This window comes from Tursiops truncatus, chromosome 16 (genome assembly GCF_011762595.2).
Source record: "Tursiops truncatus isolate mTurTru1 chromosome 16, mTurTru1.mat.Y, whole genome shotgun sequence".
Lineage (NCBI taxonomy): Eukaryota > Metazoa > Chordata > Mammalia > Artiodactyla > Delphinidae > Tursiops > Tursiops truncatus.
Genome location: NC_047049.1, coordinates 46629413 through 46652286, shown reverse-complemented (window position 1 = coordinate 46652286; position 22874 = coordinate 46629413). Strand labels below are relative to the sequence as shown.

At 34.8% G+C, this 22874-nt stretch overlaps 1 protein-coding gene across 6 annotated transcripts in view; it reads left to right on the top strand.

Annotated features, from left to right (window-relative positions):
* Positions 1–19645, top strand: part of MAPK8 (mitogen-activated protein kinase 8) — a 104027-nt gene extending 84382 nt beyond the window's left edge. For 4 of the 6 annotated variants that reach the window (XM_019925712.3, XM_019925715.3, XM_073793360.1 and 1 more), the window contains 7 exons: positions 4379–4544; positions 8274–8345; positions 9690–9872; positions 10191–10315; positions 10857–10920; positions 13791–13868; positions 18236–19645. In XM_019925712.3, the coding sequence (XP_019781271.1) occupies positions 4379–4544; positions 8274–8345; positions 9690–9872; positions 10191–10315; positions 10857–10920; positions 13791–13868; positions 18236–18381 (834 nt within the window). In that variant the 3' untranslated portion in view covers positions 18382–19645. Of the gene's footprint in view, positions 1–4378; positions 4545–7837; positions 7910–8273; positions 8346–9689; positions 9873–10190; positions 10316–10856; positions 10921–13790; positions 13869–18230 lie in introns of all 6 variants that reach the window. The other 2 variants (XM_033842540.2, XM_019925713.3) reach the window with 2 other exon arrangements.
* The last annotated feature ends 3229 nt before the right edge of the window (positions 19646–22874 follow it).

Below are 22874 nucleotides of genomic sequence, written 5' to 3'. Positions count from 1 at the left end.
ACTACAATAAACAATCCCATTTGGGAAATTGAAAAATGCAGTCGTTATTTATTTGTAATTCTGTTGTGTAGACATTGTTAGCGTTCTTTTGCCCTTGTGGTGGGGAAGACTACTCCTTGATTAGGCCCTGAATCTGATCTCTGCAAGGAGTACTCTGTCCACTCTTCTCTGTGGTACCTGGCTCCACCCTGTGGAGAGTCTTTTCTGCTAGCCTTCTTGAGTATATCTGAAGTGGGTATTGGAAAGTGTGTTCTCATTGGGGGCTGCCCCTGTTTCACTCCTATCTGTTAAAGATTGGAGGCCCAAGTGTCACTTTAAGACAGTCCTTAACCTGGACACTATTGACATTTTGGATGAATAATTCTTTCTTTTGAGGGGCTGTCCTGTACATTGTAGAAAGTTTAGCAGCATTCCTGGCCTTTACCCATGAGATGCCAGTAGTACTCCCCAATTGTGACAACCAAAAATGTCTTTAGACATTGCCAAATATCCCCTGGGAACAAAATTGCCCTGATTTGAGAACCATTGTTTTAAGGCTAGAACAGTCACAGCCTTAAGGAGTTCTTTTTTTTAAAATGGTACATCTCTCTTAGAAACTCAGGAGACTTCTTATGTTTTTAATTACAGTTCTTTTCAAAGCACATCTGGTAGCTCACTGGCTCTATATTCTTGGACTTAATGTCTGCCTTTATGTTTTTAGGCCTCTGTTGGCAAGTCTGGGGTATTTTCATCAATTGAAAGATTTTTCAGGTCTTCTTCCATCAAAGGCTTTCAGAATTGTTATGTGAAAATGGTGCATTAGAAACAAATTCAAGATATCAGTGGCTTACAACAACATTTATTGCTTGCTCAGGGGTCTGCAGCTTGGCTGTGTGGCACTGCTCCAGATCATGGGATCAGGTTCAGGGTTTGTTTCATGTCCAGCTTTTAGCATCCAGGCTGAAGGAGTGCCTCCCTGGGGCACATCCTTTTCTCATGGTGAAAGAAGGGCAAGAGCCAAGCTAAATCAGTCAAGCACATCTAAAACTTCTCTTCAGATTTGATGAACATCACATTTCCTCACATTCCATTGGCCAGAATTACTGTAGGCCCATCGATAAGGTGAAGAAGTATATTGGGTTAGGAGGTGGAGATATTTGCTGAGCAACCCGCTATTTTTTCTTTTTTTTTCTTTTTGAAAGGTCTAGTAGCATTTAGCTTTCCCAGAATGGCAAGGCCTTGAAATTCTAGATTCTCTGTTCCCTTTTATTTCTTCTTGTGAAGTGGCCAATTCTTTGATTTGTAGCCAATAGCCACCTATACCCACTACTAAAGTTTTGCTTTTCAATCTCCTTCTAGAGCAGGGGTCAGCAGACTTTTTTTCTAGAGGCAAGTCTCTGTTACAGCTTCTCAACTTTATCAGTTGATAAAGTATAAACTTTATCAGTTTATACAGTCTCTGTTACAGCTTCTCAACTTTATCATAGTAACGCAAAAGCAGCCATAGACAGTAGGTAATGAGAGTGTGACTGTGTTCTGATAAAACTTTCTTCACAAAAACAGGCAGGCATTAATTTGCCAACCTCTGTTCTAGAGCTCAAGTTCATTATGCAAGTGCTGTGCCTTCCAAGTTATTGTAGGTGACAGTGTCATGAAATGTCTTGCTACTCTATAACCTGGATCACCTTTCCAACCTTTGATATTAGTTTCCCTGCTGCCTGCTGCTCAACTACTAAGCTATGATCCTGTGTTTATAATAGTAACACTGTACTCCTGTCATCAATTTCAGTGTTAGTCAGAATAGACTAGTATAACGGAAAACATTCTTAGGTGTCTCTTTTACTCTCACACTACTACCATAATGCTTCTCACACCAGATGTGAGGTAGTTTTTCCCACACCAAACAGTCCTCAGATTCTCTGGACACCAGCCTGGGTATCCTACAATTTTACTCAATTCCAGGTAGACACTATCTACCTGGAAATAGCCTCAGATCCTCCAGGTTAAGGGCTTAGTCCCACAAGACTGCCCCAACTTCAAATGCCAATCATAATCCCAGGCTATAATTTGGAGGTTCCCACAACCCCCTCTTCAGATTCTGTTAATTTGCTAGAGTGCCTAATAGAACTCAGGAAAACATTTTACTTTCTGGATTACTGGTTAATTACAAAGGATGTAACTCAGGAACAGCCAAATGGAGAGATGCATAAGGCAAAGTATGTGGGAAGGCGCACGGAGCTTCCGAGCCCTCTCTGGGTGCACCACTCTCCCAGCACCTCCATGTGTTTACCGGAAGCTCTCTGTACCAGTCCTTTTGGGTTTTTAATGGAGGCTTCATTACATAGGCGTGATTGATTAAATCTTTGACCATTGGAGATTGAACTCAGTCTCTAGCCCCTCTCCCCTCCCAGGTGGTCTGGGGGCCTGTGGGACTGAAAGTTTCAACACTCTAATTATTTTGTTGGTTCCCTGGCAACCAGCCTCATCCTTTGGAACTTTCCAAAAGTAACCTCATTAAGTCAACTCTGGTGTAGTTGAAAGGTACTTCTTACGAATAACAAAAAGCACTCCTTTCACCTTTATTGCTCTTATCACTTAGGAAATTCCAAGGGTTCTAGGAGCTCTGTGCCAGTAATTGGGACAATGACCAAATATGGTTTTCTTATTATAAATCACAATATCACAACTAGGTTATTAACAAATAAACACTTGAGTTTTCAGTGGCTTAACACAACCAAGGTTTATCTCCCACAGTATGTGTCCAGTACAGGTCCTAGTGGGGTGAGGACTCTGCCATACATAGATGCTCAAGCAGCTCAATATCTAGAATGTTACTAGTCACCAAAGCAGGGCAAGAGACAAAAGGATGTTATGCACTGGCCCTTCTATTCTTGATTCCCACTCACATCCCATTGACTAGAATTAATCACAGGCTGGAAAAATGTGGGAGAGAAGGTGGAATATTGTTAGTCCACTACTTCTGTCACACATTCATACAAGTTCAGTTATTCTTCACAGGTATAGATAGCAATGCAACTTAAACATCTGTAGAAAGGTACATCTTGATATGCAAGGATGAATTTCAGATGATATTCTTTTTTGACAGTTTCTTTTCCTTAACAAGATGTCTATTTTTTAAAAGTTGCATTTTGTTCTTAATCTTTCCAAAATAAAGTGTTTAAGGTTGAAATCTTATTTCTAGACTAGAATGCAGTAGTATGAAGAGCCATTAATCATTAACCAACACTATAGACATTGAAATAGTATCAGGGCTCATAATATTTATTTTTGAACACGCAGTGTTACTTTGCAGAGATATTATATTTTGGAAATAGTGACAACGTATTTACAGGATAGCAATAATGAAAATTTTCATTTTCTGTTTCAATAAACCTGTTGATATCTATTTTTAATTTGATAAAACCTATAGATTACATATCGCCTAACCCATCCATGATTGCATATCAAAATATGCTAAAGACAGCATACATGCTTCTCTGGATATAGACATTACAAAAGTAATTATTTCAGGCCAGCTTTATTTTGTGTTACATCAGTCACTGGTATTCAGTGTATGTGAATCATACTCCTGCTTTCTTTGGTCTAGGTTCATAATAGAATTCATGGGAGCTAACAAGTTCATGGGTTGAACTTGAAGCCATGAGTGTTTATGCTGCTGCCTTTTAATGATCATAGCACAGAATTCCTTGAGGTTGGGTTCAGGTGGGAAATTCTTCACAAAGACATTATTTGGTAGCATCAACAACAAGTAATTTTATGGATTAGTGGCACCAAGACAATGGTGTCCTACCTCAACTGGCAGTCAAAATTTTTATGAACAAATTTGTACGATTTCGGGTTGGAAATCAGTGATGGAAGGACTGACTTCGATCCTTTAGAGTTGAACGTCTGCCAGTTTGAAAGGTCAAGTGACATGTGCTTGGGTTGACATAGAATGGCCCATTGTTGGTATATAGTATCTATATAAAGCTTGTTTTGACCTTAAAATGGGATCTTTTAAAAGCTGGTAATTTAGTATACAAGTGCATATAAATGCTAACTTTATGATTCTCTCTTACTTTTACTGTAATAGTTCTTACATGAGCTTTGAGATGCCTTTCCAAATTGCTTTCACACCACTTGATTGAAAGTTTCTAGCTAATCATAATTTCTAGCAAATAAAGCATTACTAACTTCTAATAACTGTATATATTCATAAATTAAAAATGCCATCAAGCTAATTTCTCAGATTTGCCTATTATGATGAATCTGTGCAGTGATAACAGTGAGAAAAATGAACAGTAACCATGAATTGTTTTATAAGTGATCTCATAACTTGTGGACTGCAAAATATTTGTTTATATTATAGCAGCCATTTTTTAAATTTTTATTTTTGAAGGACTTAAAGCCCAGTAATATAGTAGTAAAATCAGACTGCACTTTGAAGATTCTTGACTTTGGACTGGCCAGGACTGCAGGAACTAGTTTTATGATGACACCTTACGTAGTGACTCGCTACTACAGAGCACCTGAGGTCATCCTAGGGATGGGCTACAAAGAAAACGGTCAGCAAACACTATTTACTTGAAATACTGTTCTGATTTATTTGCTTTTGTTTATCAGATTTCTTATGTAAATACTTAAATTGAAGTGCATAGAGTTAAATGTATCGCTGTATGAAATGATGTTTATCAAGAGTTTGAAAGTAACTACAAATTCTGTCATAAATGTTTGGAAAAACTTGGGGCCTCTGTTTATTTAAATACAAATACATAATCATCAACACTACCATTAGATAAAGAATTTGTTGCCATGGCCCCTGTAACAGAATATATACCATTTTCTTGCCTGTAACTTGAAAATGAGCATTCTAACATGGGCTCAAGAAATCTTAAGTTTGCCTTAATGATATTTGCACACATTTCCAATCCCATGACATTAAAGTTAATAGCAGTAGCACTTAGTGCAAACTTTAAGGGCTGCAATAAAGCCATTCTGCATAGCTGATGGATAATTAATTTAAGGTTGCCTTTCAGAGAAAACAATGTTTCATCAACGACCTTGTGTCCAGCCTTAAAGAAATGGCATTATTATGTGCGAGTATAGTCAGTTATATGTATCAGCATTAGAATCAAGGTTGAAGAACATTATCAGGCATGTAGTTCGTGAATTTAAAAAAAATTATGCATAAATATACATATATTTATACTTAAGAAATTTTGTTGAATCTCAGTCATTTAAGAGATGAATAAGTCTACACAGGATTTTATTGACTTAAACTATAACTTTTTAAATGTGGTAACTTAATCCAAAATACTTACTAGAATAGGACCTAGACATTTTTTCTAGCAAAGAATCTAAAACAACAGTTCACTTTGAATCAGGAAACTGTATCAAGTCAATTTTTGGGATTCTTTTTTATAAAAGATAACATTGAACTGAGGATTTTAGCTTAATTTTCTTTTCTGAGCTCATTAAAAACACTTTAAATATTTACTACTATTCTTTTGTTCTTAAATAAACATGCTGTTGTCTTACTCTTTATCTAAAATTGCCTTATACCCTGTAAAACCCAGTGAGTTAGATTTAGTATTAGACTTTTTTTTTTTTTGAGAATTGCTGCTTTAAGTGACCGGCATGAAGATTGTTTTTGTATTTGCTGTAAAACCATTGATTGTCACAGATAATGTATAATGTGGCACTCTCTCTTATAATTGTGATCTTGGGAGCTCCCTACCAGAAATTAGCACCAAGAATAACTGTCATGTAAAGAATTGACATGCTTTCCTTTCTTAGGTAAGAATTATATAGATCTACCTTATTGCCTTTTTTTTTTTTTTTTTTTGGGCCCCAGGAAACTGAGTCAAATGTAATGCTTAATTATGATAACTACATTAGCCAGCAAGGTTAAACATAAGAACTTCTGCCTTTTATTAACACCTTTCACCCACCCCCACCTGTTTTAACAACTTTATTTTATATGTCTTTTATTGAAAGCCGGCTCAAAACTTTTTGTAAAGTGTGAGATAATGGAATATATTTAAACTGCCAAATAGACTGAGCAGTTAGACACTGTAAAATTTGCTTTATGTATGAATCAGGCTTATCATATTCTGAGGAAAGTCTTCATTAACCCAGACAATATCTTCTCTCATGCTTGCAGCTTTTGAAATCTGTTTTAAGATGTTTTTCTTAAGATTATGTACATAAGTTGTGTCCTGAATATTTAACTAAAGCTTGCTATTCTCTATAAAGTCCACAGGGAAAAATTATTTTCATAGATTTTTGCCAAAATGAAAACCCTGGAAAAAATTTTTCTCTGAACTGATTTATGAATGTTAACTTTTCCTCTAAAATTTTATTCTTGAAAGTTGAACTATGCCATAAATATAAAAAGATTTGTATGTATTTTAATGTGAAATTTTAGAGAAACTTTAGTTCCACAGGATTTCTAAAATTTGTTCCTAATCTAGCTCCTAAAATTCTGTAATGAACTGGCAGTCTCCTTATGAGTGTATTAGAAAGTACTGACTTTAAGTTCCCAAGTCCTCCTGTATTGGTAAAGGATATATTTCTAACATCTATTCCTGCCCTTTTCTTCTTTTGCTATTGGAGAATTGGGGCCTTCAAACTTCAAAAACAAATGCAAGTTTCTAAAGCTTTCCTTTCAAATTGCTCATTCTCCTCTTGTATTAAACTGCAAGCACCTACTCTTTTTGTCTGATTTTCAAACCCAAAGATATAAAATGTCAGGGTATGTGGTTAGTTTTAATGAAACAGGTGGAGGTCCTCAAATTGCCCATTTCTATGTCTAGCAGATTCTTTTCAGTATTGACTAGAGCTCTCATTTAACGTTGACAAGGGTCATGGGACTTCCCTGGTGGTCCAGTGGTTAAGACTCCGCATTTCCACCACAGGGGGCACGGGTTTGATCCTGGTCGGGGGACTAAGATCCTGCATGCTGCGTGGCCAACAAAAAAAAAGAAAAAAATTAAAGTTGGCAAGGGTCAGTAAGTCTACTAGGAGACTCTGTAGATAATAAATCTGTGGGAAATTTCATACTGTATTCAGCCAAAACCAACTTCTTAAACCAAAAGCGTTCTGGTTCTATGGGTTTAAAACACTTTAGGTGGAAAACATGAAATATACTTCTTTTACTAGGTTTTTTTAATTGATTATTTGTTAGTTCTCTATGCACTTGCTCCTTTTGGAATAGTAGAGTAAATGCAGCATGGTGTTGCCAAGGAGAAAAATGACCTTCAATTCAGAGTAAACATAGCACCTCTCAAAACGAATTTATTAACTCCAACTTGAAAATTTCTGAAGAGCTTTAGATTAACTTTTTAACTGTAATTATTCATAGAAACATTGTTTCTGTTAAGTATTTTAATATACTAGATTATTTCTGCTCATGCTTTTTTCTTTTATTTGACTTAAAGAGAGAGTATAATGCACAGTTGAACCTCAAAATAGTACAAAGATTTTATTTTTTAAATTTTGCTACCTCATGTACATTTTCAGCCTTACTTGTAAGATTTGTGTTTGGTTCTTTTTCATATTTTATAAATAAATTTTCAGGGGCAAAATGTGTAGGTTTTTTAAATTATGTGATTTCTGTGCATAGCTCTCACTTTAAATTAGATACGTAGTTAAAACGCCACACGTCACATTTGCTTTTGTGAATCAAAGCCTTTTGACAAATATTTTGTGTTTTAAATTATTCCATTAGCTAAAATTAAAATCACTTTTTTCTTTTGGTGATGTTTTGCAGTTTTTATATAATGCAGTCATATTATGCTTCTTTGATTTTAACGACCTTTTGCTTTGCTTTTCCTTCTTTTGTGCTGCAAACATATAGTGGATTTATGGTCTGTGGGGTGCATTATGGGAGAAATGGTTTGCCACAAAATCCTCTTTCCAGGAAGGGACTGTATCCTTGTGCTGCTGCAGCAGTTTAATTAGTTAGGTGATGAACTTCCTTATGTTCTCTAATGAAAATGAATATAGTGTACATTCATACATGTGGGTTTTTTTAAACAGACGTAAAGTTTGTGGCTGTTATAGTTCAAAAATTGTTGAGATACGAAGCTGAAATGTTTGTAGGCTGCATCTGGCAGTAGGAAATACAGTCTCTGCTGGTAGTTAGAGCACATTCACTGTCATTCATTTTTATTTTATACTGCTTTCTATAATTTTGAAGTATACATGGTGTGTGTGATTTTTTTTAATGTTTATATATATTTTTTTATTTTAACCAAAATCTTTATGTTAATGTCATTGCATTTTGTTTTCAGTTGACATTTGGTCAGTTGGGTGCATCATGGGAGAAATGATCAAAGGTGGTGTTTTGTTCCCAGGTACTGATCGTATCCTTATCTTTGGCCTAAAATGTAGTTTCTAAAGGTCAAAATGTATGACAGCACTTCAGCTTGGTCAGGTATAATGTATTTTGTCTCTCCCTAATAAGAAAGTATTGTTAAATTACTCTTTCAAAATACCACCTGCTATTTGACTTAGACTTTCCTTTCCCTAATTTATTTGTTGTTTCATATGTTAATTCTGAAAACTGCTCAGGTTAATTATCCACAATTATTTGCTGGCTTTGAGTTGATTTATTTAACCTAAATCAAAAGTCATGGCTTGTATTAAATTTTCTAATAATTATACACTTGAGTAAGTCTAGAAGTACTTAGGATATAATATGAATTTTGGAATTGTCTGTTGCTTCTGGTCATCCTTTTGTTTTGTCCTCCCCACTTCCTTTTTTGTTAATGTGCTGTGTGTTCTATGTCTTTTGGTTATTGTCTCATTACTCAACATAACATACTGATCTTTTCATCTGAGAATTTCAGCAGTAATAATTTTACATGGTGATGAGTAGATTTGGGTCATGATTTTTGTTCATCTGAATGACTACTAATCTTTATAATAACAGTGACCTGTTATGTGTCTATCAGCTAGTGAAACTTAGAATTGTTTTAGGAAGAGGAATGGGAAAAACCATATTCACTGGGTTACAATAAGAAAGTTTTAGGTCTTAGTCCACGGGGAGGAGTTGGAGGTGTAAACGCTAAAGATTGGAAGGAAAGAGACCAGAGAATTCTAACCTTACACCTTAACCAAAATACTGAGTCATTTTCTTAAATTTCAGAGCTTTAAAAAAATTTTACTAACATAAGCTGAACAAAGAATGGCAAAAGGAAATGCCATCATTTTCATTGCTACTGGTTTTCTGTTAGTGTAGAAAACTCAAAAAATGCAGGACATGTAATAAATATTTCCTATCTTCTCGGAAATGCATTCACATTTTCTGATAAGCTGGAAGGAAAGGCAAATTTTGTATTCTAAAATTATGTACAGTTTACATTTAGAGTCCTTATGGGTAGTAATTGTCATTTTTCTTTGAGCCACTTATCATTTGTATTTAGAATTTGTGTATTTAGAATATAAGAATTTAAGCTTCCATTTTTATGATAAAATTAGTATTAGTAGACACACACATGCACATAATAAATAAGGTTAACAAAGCTTGTTTACTGATCCTTTTTGTCCACCTACAATCATTGCCTTTTGCAAGGTGGCTGTAAGATTTATAACTGCCACATTCTTTCTTAGGATTTTTTAATTGCCATTTTCTTATTTTAATATGGATATGACTAATATGTTGAACATTAGATACACAGTATTTTTTCTTAGCTACTTGATATTAGATATTGATCAGTGGAATAAAGTTATTGAACAGCTTGGAACACCATGTCCTGAATTCATGAAGAAACTACAACCAACAGTAAGGACTTATGTTGAAAACAGACCTAAATATGCTGGATATAGCTTTGAGAAACTCTTCCCTGATGTACTTTTCCCAGCTGACTCGGAACACAATAAACTTAAAGGTACTTTTTATAAACATATATCTTTAATTCCATTGTGGGTAGGTGGGTGGTTGTGGAGGGGGTTTATGAGGGTATATTCATATTCTCATGGGACATAACATTGTCTCTGGGTAATGGAACAGTGTGAGGTTTTAGTTCTTTTTAGTTCTTTTTTTGTGATTTTATATTTTTTAATCATATGTATGACCTAATTTTATAGTAAATCTATTCTGTTTAAAACATTTTTTAATAAATGATAATTTCAAGTTTCTGAAGTTTATTGATAATTTTAAAACTTTTATGAGATACGTGTACATTAACGTCTCATTATTTTTGCAGCCAGTCAGGCAAGGGATTTGTTATCTAAAATGCTGGTAATTGATGCATCTAAAAGGATTTCTGTAGATGAAGCTCTCCAGCACCCGTATATCAACGTCTGGTATGATCCTTCTGAAGCAGAAGCTGTAAGTTCTTTTCTTTAATGTTTGAAGACTATATTGTACCCTTAGAGTTAGAATTAAAGTTAGGTTTGGAGGATATTTTAAAATTTTAAATAAAAATATAAATAAATGATGATGGCGTTTTTCTGTTTTTGCATGAAAAGTTTCTTAAGAGAATGAACATATCCAAGTACCTCCTACACAAAATAAAGTTCCCCCCCACTGTTTCTTGCCTTTTTGCCGTGATACTTGTATGCTGAGCTAGAATGTTGAGCACTTTGGGAAAACATCTTAACTTAGTTGTAAACAACTTATTATATCCAAATCATAGCACAATTCTATGATATAAATAAAAATGTGACCATTTCAAAAACAGGAAGAAAAGAAAAAGACGGTTAAACATCTTTTTTCCTGTCACTGTTCTCTCTACGCAAGATCAGTGTTGATCATTGATCAATCTTGGCCTAATGATGTATTTTTCCAAGTCTGGCTAACATTTCAAATAATTGTAAACAATTTATATACTCCCAATAAACTGACTCAATATTGTTGCCTTGTTTTTCAGCCACCACCAAAGATACCTGACAAGCAGTTAGATGAAAGGGAACACACAATAGAAGAGTGGAAAGGTAACATTCACCAGATTCTTTAAGATGAAGCTGAAAGAGCTCTGGCTTTCTATGTTGATTTATTCATCGTTTTAGGGAAATGAAAGATATTTTCTATTATTCGTAACTGATATTTAATAATATGATTTAATATTTTTACAAAAGTAGAGAGTATGTCTCCTTCCCTCACTGACTTAATCCCAGTGTCTTTGTTCCCCACCCCAGACAAAGACACATTTGTGCTTTCTGGAACTTTTATGTTCTTCCATAGTCTACAAAAATACGAACTTGTGTGTTTGATGTCTCCCCCTTCTCCTCTCCCACCCTGTTTTAATCACATATGGTTGTATACAGTGCACACTTGCTTTGTTGATATAATCGTATATTTTAGAGATTATTCTCTCTTGCTCCATATACCTGGCTCATTTGGTTTAATAGCCGGTTAGTGATCTGCTGTTCGCCTGTGTCACAGGGTTCTGTATCTAACAACCATTTGAAGAGCATTTAACTTGTGTCTGGTCTGTTGTTACAAACAACTCTGCAGTGTTCTTGTGCACATCTGAGAACATGCCTGTAAGAAAAATCCTACAAGGAGATTCACTGGGCCAAAGGACATTTTTCAGTTATTTCCGATTACTCTCCAGAGAAATTGTAGCAGTTTACACTTCCATCAGCATTTTATGGGAATGTCTCTTTTACCCCCACCCTCACCAACAGAGTTAGTTAATTTTTAATCTTTGCATATCTAATAGTTTTATTTTATTTTTTTACTTTGGTTGAACATTAATAATGCTTTGAAAGTCATGACAATGTTAAAATATTTCTTTCTTTAAAAGATTCCCTTGGACAGTTCAGCCAGGTAATTTTTAGATCCTGCTTGCCTCCATTTATATTGTTGTCATTTTATATTTTGACCACTTTTGTAACTACATGACTTTGGACAAGTCACTTAAAATCAGGTAGACAGAAGACATGTTATTAAGAGCTAAGAACCTAAATACTTGGAAGGCACAATATAAACCGGAGCATGTAATCCATCTACAGATTTATTTGGGAGGAATGAATTTGATTCTTTCTTCTTAGGAGTAACCAGAGATTAGTTTTCGCTAAGTTGACTTTGGGAGACATCTAGTTAGACTCTGTAGAGCCCACCAGAATGATAGAATTGGGTAGAACCTGGTGCATCTATATATGTAATATACAGGAGTATAGAAACTATAGATCAGAGTATGTATTAAAGTATCTAACCTGATATTTTTATATATCATTACATTTACAGTAAACATTTATGGTATTTCATGGACTCTTAATAGGCCACCAATTGTAAAACACTAAGTATGTACCACTAAGAAAGAAGAAACAATGCCAGTTGTACTGCACGACTGATTATAGATGCAACCCAGTTTCAAAGATATTAAACTGTGAAAAAAGTACATCTTAAAATCAGTGAAACATTGTATTTTCATTTGTATATGGTTATATCTGGGATTTTTGATTACTGTAAGCATGTTTATCTTTATTCTGTATCTTTTTCTCCTAGCCTCAAATGCCGTTTAGTAATTACCTACAAACTCCCTTTTTCAAGATCTGCTTAAGAATTTTAGCATCATAACAGAAAAATTCATTGCCAAAGCCATTAACTACAGATTGCTTTGTCTAGTTAGTACTCCTGATTAGCTTTGGTTCTTCTGCCTCAGTCCCATTTTACAAAGGAGTATTTTCTCTCTCTTTTTAATCCTCCTATCCGGAATGCTTATCATTCCTTTTTGTTTCTTTAAAGAAAAGCATCTCCCATTCTTTCCTCTATCAAGACTTGCTATTTTTCTTCTTCCCAGCCCAAGTAGGTTACCATCGCAAGCAAACTTAGGCGTCTCCAGCTCTTGTTCATCCCAACATATCCACTTGTTTTACCTTATTATCAACATAAATGTTGCCATACCCTGTGATCAGAAATCATTTATTGAAAGTTTAATGTAAAGAATTACAGACTCCTTGAAATTCTGTGCAACAATTTTTGTTTATACATTTTTCTCAGAAGAGGGTTCATTGCTTTTATACAATTCTCAAAGGATTTTATGACCCAGAGATGATGATGAATAACGGCAATGTTAGCATCCACCAGAAGGTTCTTCTTAAGTCAGCATTCAGACTCATAAGGCACATCACACTTGACATCAGGATCATGTAGAAGAATACAGGGCAGGAGGCACGTACACTGCAGGGCAGGATCTGGTGTTACTCTTCAGTTGGAGTAGTCCTCCCAGCAGTCCACCCACTATCCAGAAGCCTAGTTAAAGACCAAGATTCTCATGAAGAAATTCTTGACAGTCATAGCATGCCATGCTTCAACTCAGAAGGAGTTAAAGTATAGTTACCTGATTCTTTTCCTGTAATAAAAATATATTTATATTCTATTCTGATTAAAGAAGGTTCCACATACTCTTGCATTTAAATCTTTTAACAGATATCTGGGTAAGTACCTACAGTGTACCAGGTACAATGCCAGGGCTCAGGAAATAGAAGTTAAAGACAAATTTGATTCAAGCCCTTACTGAGAGAATTAAATTAGCATTTGCTGTACAGAATGATATGGTATAGTACAAAGTGTTGGTGGAGTAAAAAAGGTAAAGCTTCTAACCCCAGCTCTATCTTAATCCAACTTCTGGAATATTACAGCAGAGACTTTGCTTCTTTCAATATAATTCATGGTTGAGGATCAAGAAATTGTTATTAACACCTTTGAATCTTAGGCTGACACTTCTGGACCCTCTGCCATTGCAAGAACACCATTCGAAGTACTTAGTGTGTGCAAAAATTTTTTACTTAAAACATACATATCTTGGGAGATTGCCTCTCAGACTTTGAAAAGTTTTTGTTCACCTCTTTTTCAGAATTGATATACAAAGAAGTTATGGACTTGGAGGAGAGAACCAAGAATGGAGTTATACGGGGGCAACCCTCTCCTTTAGGTTGGTTACAATATAAGCTTAGTTAAGATTACAGTTTACTTCTTGTGTTGTAGTCTTCAGTGGCCTGAAACCTTCAGTTCTTTCCATATTTAGTACCATTAGTATTCAAAGTTTATTAACTATAAGGAATACAATTTCTGTGGTAAATTTGAAAGCATTGGTACACTGTTCTATCAGTACATTGTACTAGTATATCAGTAACTGACTTCATAAAATGCATATCTTTTTCTTTGATACTGACATCCCATTGAAGAACAGAAATTTAAAACGTTTTTTGGTGGTTGTTGGCATTGTTGTCTTTAAAGAAGAAATTTATCACAATTCAATATATTTACCTTTCTGTGATTCAACAGTCCTTACTTTGGATAAATAAACTAAAACTTCATGGCAAAATTCTGTACGGGATGCCAATTTTGTACATGATACCTCTTTCTCATTTTGGTATTTTTGATTTGTTTAAGGCAGTAGCATTAAAACTGCTGTCAGAAGGTATTCTAGCTCTTAAGAACATTGGTTTGCAGGAGTTAAACATTTTCTTTTATCATAAGCTCATCTTATATTAAATTTTAGTACTTGTTAAAGCATAAAGAATTTAAAGGAAAAGTTAAATGACAGGTAACATGTACATATTAAGTACATACTACATGACAGACACTGATAGTTTTTGTACTTTGTTTCATTCAGCCCCCCAGAACCCTGAGGAAGGGGTTGTTGTGCACATTTTACAGATGAGGAAACAAGTTTAGAAAAATTAAATGATATAAGACTACAAATCTTTTGTGTAGAAAAGCAATACTTGAAGCCATGTTTATCAGTAACTTCAGAGGGCATGGTTTTTCCAGCATCCCATATGGCTGGCAACAGAGAATAGGGCAGTTTTAGGGAAGAGATTAAATTTGAGCTGAGCCTTGAAGGCTGAGTAAGGTTTCAACAGGTAGGTCTTGAATTTGCATGAAACTATGCCATTTTAATCCTTCTAAAATTCTTATACATTCTAAGAAAAAAACGGATATCATATTTAGCATCAATGAAGTAAGATATATAGGTATAGTTTCAGGTGCCCATTTTGTTGTACTATAAACATATATTTGTTTAAATAATTTTTGTAGCTTCCTATGACATTTTTGGTTATATTTTGAGTTCTTTTAATTCTTTGTTTTTTAAACCTTGATCAAGAATGCAGTCTTCCAAATTTTAATATAGATCCTCTTGAAAACATAAATTGGTTTCAACAGCTTTTTACCTACAATTAGCTGTAACAAAAGCTATCTTATAAATGCTTTAATAACTCAGTTAATTAGCTTTGTATTGATATACAGTAGTCATATAAGTGAATTGTTCATGATGGAGGCTTGAATGGAATTTGAAAAGTCCATTTTTAGGGAGTTTTATACTTTAGCATACTGTCCTAGTGATGGCACATCCTAAGTGTCAAATGTTTGAGTAAACTTAATAATCTCATGAGATAGATAGAGCAGTTGTGTTTGTTCTTAATTTATAAGTGAAAAATTTGAATCCTAGACAACACTTAACTATGGTTACAAAATAAGTCAGTGGAAAGGACAGGACTGCAAGTTTCTAGACATTTTCTGGATTCTCAGTTATAGCTGGCAAAGAAGAGTGTTAGTAAATTAATCTGTTATAAAAATATTCAGTTCTTGATTATATGCAAAAACAGAAGATAAGTATTTGATGACTCAGAATATCAGATAATCACAATACCATTTCGACTTGATTTTAAAAAGTAAATATTTTTCCCTCTGGATTGCCTCTTATCTTTATTTTGGGTTGGCTAATACTAAAATGAGTTTGCATACCTTTGAGTGTGTAGAGTCACTGAGAGGGAAATGACCCAGATATCTGAAATTAAAGATTTTTCCATATTATTGCTGTCCGGATATTGAGAATTTACTATTGGCTTGGCCCAAAAGTTCGTTTGGGTTTTTCTGTAACTTACGGGAAAACCCGAATGAACTTTTTGGCCAACCCAACATATTACTTTAAAGGTCAGAAGTAAACAAGTTTTTTTTCTTAGGTATTTGATTTTCAGATTAAAAAGTTAACTGTTTAATTATGATGCATTTAAAACACAACATTGTAAAGCAATTATACTCCAATAAAGATGTTTAAATAAAAATTCAAGAGAAAAAAAATGATTTTTATTAGATTAAAAAATTTGGATGAAATAAAATTTGGCTAAAGAAGTAGAGGCATGAAAAAGTATATAGAACCCTTTTATGATTTGAATGTTTCAGTACAGGTCTTTGAAGCTAGCCATAATGTTGTATACTCTTTAGTCAGAAAAGGTGCATTCTGTAGTGTACCAATTGAACTTTTAAAAGTTTAGTATCTTCATTTCACTCTGGCTGGGAGCCTAATGGGTTCTTGGGTCTAGAAGGTTATCACATTTCTCCTTTTCCTCTCTATTAGGCCTGAAGTACCCAGTCTGCTTTTCTTTCCCAGTGTACCTCCCATCACCTGCTCTATCCCTTGTGGTTCCATTCCTTTCTGTTTCCCAGTCCCTGCCCCACTGCCCTAAAGATTTGCTTATTACTATTCCCTAGCTATTTCATTGTTAGATTTGAAGACAAGCTCTCAGAGGACCTTTCATATTTAAGTGTTTTTATTGCATGCCATTGGACACAAAGGAGGGATAATTTCAAACAATGAGGTGCTGCGTTCTGGAACAGTGGTTTTCAACCTGCTTAGTTTTAACATCATTGGGTCCCTGAAACTCACGCCTATTCTTATTGCTCAGTTTGAAAACCATTGGTTTTTATTCCATGAATGTGTTCTTAGGAATTTTTGTATAACTTGCGTTATTTAATATACTCAAATTTGAAAAGACTCTTATTTAGTGCTCATGTAGTTCAAAAGCACTTACCTAGTGCATGAATCACCTTTAACTTTTCCCAACCCCACGGTGTCATTCCCTTCCCTTCCTGACCCAACCCCCTTGAGAGGATTTTTCTATAGGTTAAGTATTCCTGTTGCTTTTTAAAATCCAGGAAATGCTTATTAGGCTATACTGTTGGTAAAGGAAACAGTCTCCCCCTACTTTCGTGTTTAATAAGTCTGTATTTGCATTTACCAAGTACTTATTAGAACTGAAATAACAAGACTTGAGTTTACCTAACTGGGGCACTTGTGTGGCTCGGCAAGTCACGTAACCAAATGGGGCGGTTGAACTGAGGATCCTTTGAATTAAAATGATTTTAATCTTCGTCTTGGCTTTTGCTTTAAAACAAGATGTACCAGAAGGATTGTTTGGACTTTACAGTGAGAAGATATCATAGAGCATTTTTTTTTAGGGCAGTAGTTTTTTTTAAAATTTATTTTATTGAAGTATAGTTGATTTACAACATTACATTAGTTTCTGGTGTACAGCAAAGTGATTCAGTTATACATATATACAATAGTTCGCATCTGCTAATCCCAAACTCCCAATCCATCCCTCCCCCACCACCCCCTCCTGCTTGGCAACCATAAGTCTGTTCTCTATGTAAGTCTGTTTCTGTTTCATAGATAAGTTCATTTGTGTCATATTTTAGATTCCACATATAAGTGATATCATATGTTATTTGTCTTTCTCTTTCTGACTTACTTCACTTAGTATGGTAATCTCTAGGTCCATCCGTGTTGCTGCAAATGGCATTATTTTGTTATTTTTTTATGGCTGAGTAGTATTCCATTGTATATATGTACCACATCTTCATTATCCATTCATCTGTCATTGGACATATAGGTTGCTTCCATGTTTTGGCTGTTTAAATAGCGCTTCAGTGAACATTGGGGTATATGTATCTTTTCAAAGTATAGTTTTTGTCTGGATATATGCCCAGGAGTGGGATTGCTGGATCATATGGCAATTCTCTTTTTAGTTTTTTGAGGAACCTCCATACTGTTTTCCACAGTGGCTGCACCAATTTACATTTATTAGGGCAGTGTTTTTAACTCTTTGAGTCATACATTCCTTTGAGATCCTCTCTCCAACAAAATGCAATGCGGACAGTTTTGCATGTATTATTAAGTGTTATTCACACACAGTCTGAAGCCAATTCATGAGTCTTGCCGTAGGACCATTTCTAACTATAGCTTGGACTTAATAATTCTTGTCCTGAACTGAAAATGAAAAACAAATTAGTAGAAAGGACAGGTTACCAGACGTTTTCAGAATTCTTACCTCGTAGCTAGCAGTGAAAAGTGTTTGTTAGTGTTGTGTTGAATATCACTTGTGATTATTTTTAGTGAGCCTTTTAAAACCAAAAGAAAAATTATTGACCACTAGAGGTGGTCAGTACAGTACAAGTAGCTCGGTCTGCAACTCTGTCTGCAACTGATTTGCTGTTTTGTTTCTCATAGCACAGGTGCAGCAGTGATCAATGGCTCTCAGCATCCATCGTCATCATCGTCTGTCAATGATGTGTCTTCAATGTCAACAGATCCGACTTTGGCCTCGGATACAGACAGCAGTCTAGAAGCATCAGCTGGACCTCTGGGCTGCTGCAGATGACTACTTGGGCCTTGTGGGGGTGGGAGGGATGGGGAGTTGTTTAGTCATTGATAGAACTACTTTGAAAACAATTCAGTGGTCTTATTTTTGAGTGATTTTTCAAAAACATAGAATTCATTTTGTAGTAAAGTAGTTTTTTTCTTAATTTCAAGTGATGTAATTTAAAACTTAAGTTGTGTTTTAAAACAGCAACAAAACTGTATTTTTGCTGTAATTAACTGTATAATGTAAACCTAATTATTTTATCATGGTTTAAAATTTTTGCATATTTGCTTTATCTTATGCTGCTGATTTTTTTTTTTACTGAATTTGTAAGATTTTGTTTATCAAAGCAACTATTATGTGGTGACTTGCCTATATCATGAATTATTTAAGATTTTTATAGTTTTTTTATTAGAATTTATTCAGATGTTTTGTTCATGATGCTATCCTTTAGGGTTATGTGCTTATCAATGAAATAACCCCAGAGGAGTGAGGGAGAATAACCTGTAGCCAGTTATATTCAGGAATAACTACTGTAAATGATGAACGTGTTAAAAAAAAACCTCCAATATTTGCTACTTGCCAATTCTAATTTAGTTACAACAATTGGTAGGTAATCCTACATGAATTTTGGCAAAAGCCCCATCATCTAAATGGTAGAATAACTCAGAGCATGTCTTTGAAGATGTTGGGCATCTACCACCACCCTCCTATCCCCCATCCTACCCACCAAAAGTAAGAGAATATGGTGTTTTCTGCAAATTTGTGGCATGCTCAAAGCTTATAATCACGTAAAGTCAAGAGGATGCTTCATGAATAATACATTTCAATGGAAATAAACAGATGGTTCACCTTTACTAGCTATGAGCCTGTTTTTATATACACTGAGTTAATCTACTCAGGCTGTAGGTCCCAGCAATGATTTAGAGTCTGGTCTTTCTCTTTCCTGCAGCCTCGGGCCCTTGGACCTATTTGGTTTCTAGAGTGTCAGTCAGTTGAGCACCAGTTCTCAGGGTGTTTCTGGCCATTTGATTCTACCTGTGGCATAATCATATTTATACTAGCTGTTGGGAGGTTCCAAAGCCTACTTAGATTTCTGTAGGTGATGTATAAAATGAGCAATATACCGTTCATCTGAAAATAGTAGCACACAGCCATATATAGGATATCATTTTCTAAGGACTGTTTCTTCACATTGAGTAGAGCAGGCATAATTGGTGGTTATTTAGTCTGAGTCTTTAATTTTTTTATACCTGATTTTCAATAAAACACACAATGTGGATGTTGAACAGTGTAAGAATGGTGCTGCTCCTGACAGTTGTATGTTAACTGTTTACATTTTATATCTGCAGAATTATTTCTCTATAACTGAATTTTTCTTAAGTAAAATGTCATTGAAGTCTCATTATATCTGAAATACGTTGTCTGTAATGCCCCAGGCACTTTTTGTTATTTTTGGAACAAGAGGCATTTCATGTAATGAACTGGGAAATGCATACTTAAGTAAGCTAAAGGTTCTAGGCAGAAAGCCCAATGGAATTAATGACCAGCAGGAGCAAGAACTGGTGCGGCTCAACGTGCAGCGTCTGAAAGTCCACTTGGCATGTTATTCATATATTCAGTGCAAAATTCGTTTTGAGTAAGGTATTTTAGGTCATTGTTAATGTGCAATATTTAGGATTAAAATACATTAATAGCCATTTTATATGCTTTGAAATAGTAAGTTTGTCTTTGATGGTTTAAAGTGATGATTTCTAGCCTCTTTTGAAGTTGGCAGCCTTTTTATTAATCCCTTTTCTACTGATATGACAGGGTGCATTAATTAGGCAAATTAAAGTTTTAAGACTATAACACCTTTTGAATTGTAGAAACAGGATTGGATTTACAATTTCAGAAGAAATTTGAGCATGAGTGTGTTCCTAGTTTTTATTAGTTCGACAGTTAACTAGCTTTATTTCTATAGGATAGATTATTTCACTATTGCACTTTAACAACTGACATGCTCTCAGAAGATTCCCTTATTTTCTGTTTCCTCGCTGATAAACCATCTCTTGATACAGATTTTGGTTAAGCAAGGAAAACCAAGAGTTGTTACAGTATTGTTTGTTGTAAATGCCAGCTCCCACTTGCCAACCAGCATGTTTCAGTTGATCAGAGAAAATCAACTCTTATTAGTCATGTAGACTAAAATACTTGTTATATCCTGAAAACAAAGTCTAAGTGTTGCTTGTCCTGGGTTTTTAAAAATGCAATAGCTAAATACAACCTTCCCTCTTCTCTTAACTGTATTAAATTAAAAATGTGCTAGTTCTTTGTATTTTACTCTTGAACCTTTAAAAACATCTTAAACATTTTTTTAAAGAAATTACAAATAAGTTTTCTGTCAAGCAGTACTTACATAAAGCCACTTTGCTTATCTTATAACTTTGTTTTTTCAACTTTATATACTTAATATACCCATGGTCTTACTGTCAGAAAATTACTTTGACCAAGATATATTGTTTAACTTCATAAGTTAGGAAAGAGACAATAATTCTTTCTACATATTTCTTCCTGGTTACTGTTCTGTTACCCTCTAATATAAACTATTTGTTAAATGATTGTGTTGTTGGGATTGCTTAATTATAATAGACATAGACAAAGCATCTCAACTCTTCATACTGTTTGCTGAACAGTTCTCATTTTGTTAACACACCCTCGGCTGCTGATTGTTCCTGGTATGCACTCTTCCAAGTTGGTAAAGGTACAGTGCATTCACACCAGACTTCCTAAGAGAAATGCCAGCCTCTTAAGTGAAAAGGCTACCATACAAACCCCTTAACGATATCAAGAAGCTTGATTATATGTGAAGCAGCAGACTTTCTCATAAGCCCTTTCATTATTTTGTTCCATGCTAATCCTGCTGTGTTGTCTAAAAAGGTAAAGGTGAAGAGGACATGGATGATCTGATAGTGAAATCAGCAGCAGGCAAGTGAAGCCGTTTGGGGTTACAGATAAGACTTGGTATACAGTATCGGCCAGTATGTGCTACACTATGAAGATGTAACTACTCATTGTTGCCTAGGCACAAGCCTGTACAACATTTTGAGGTAAAAACATAGTCTATTTTCAAAAATACTGTTGTAGTTTGTTTGTGAGTGTTGTTCATTAGTCGCACATTAGCTGTAGAGTGAATGCATGATGCCCCATGACCCCAGTAAACTCTTACCAGTAGAAAAACCAAACACTACTGTTCTGTCATTAGCAGACCTCTTAAATGTTGCCTCCGGATCCTTTACATTTTAGTGTACATTGTGTTTCTACTGATCTCTCTTAGGTTTTTCCCGAATCAGAGGAAACTAATTTTTCCTTAATAGCAAGCAAGATGAAGATGTATAAGGGCATTGAAGCAGAAATGTGTAGTTTGGGGTACGATTAGAAAACTGGTAAGGAAAACAAAAGTCCTAATTAATTTCAAACTAACTGCTCTTAGTTAAGTGCTCTTAAGGAGAGTCTAGTAAGAGTAACATTCTGGCCATTTCTAATTTAGATTCTCTTTGTTACTGAAACTTCTGAGAAATACTACCTGTGGATTAGTTTTGCACAATGTTTTTTTCTCACAATAACTTACAAATTAAACTAGGTTTTTATTGAACTACCTCACACTAATTTTCTATGCTTTCCCAAGTAAGCGGTTGCCCTTACTGTTAGATCTTCGCTGAGTGAATTATAAATGTGTGTTAAATACTTCATAGCCAGTGTCGACACAACACCAGTAAGTATGTAAAATATATACCTTGCATCGGTAAGAGAGACTCACCTGTAAAATCTTTCACTGTGTATCTTGGAGTATGGTGTTAGATGTGCTCATTGGACGTAATTACTGTCTGTTTTTGTAAGTAGAAACCTGCTCGTGATATCAGTCCATTCTTTACATTTTACAAAAGGAATAAATCTTAGTAAATTTTACGAAGAAATAAATTACTTTTGTAGGCCCGATATTTGGTATATTTTTGAGAAGCTCTTAATCTTTTAGCTGAATGATGAAGTTAAACTGAATTAGCTGTCTACCTGGACTGTGACATCTATTTTCTCACTATAGTTTATCCTGTTCAACAGGTTTTGAAACCTGAAACCCAAGTATCATAATTGACATTTGCTTTTCTCCCTATATGATGCCATTCCTTCTTCATTTCCTCTCTCTTCCCTGTGTTCCATTCCCTCTCCTCTCCCCTCCTCTAGACAAAACAAATGGGGCACTTTGTAGGGAATGCTGAGATAATTATTGTGGTTTTTAATCATTCATGCCCTAGTCATTAAACATGCACCACTGGAATGTAAACAATGTTATCTAGTATGTTAATTGGTTATAATATTTTAAATAAAAAAGAAAAAAGTGATATGAAAATTATGAAATTAAGAGTTTTTCATTGAAAACAAAATATAAATTTTTGATAAAAAGTTTTTCTGGGCAATTTTAAGATTTCCTATGGATTGAGATCAAAGGGGTGCTAGGGCAGGTCTCTTAGATT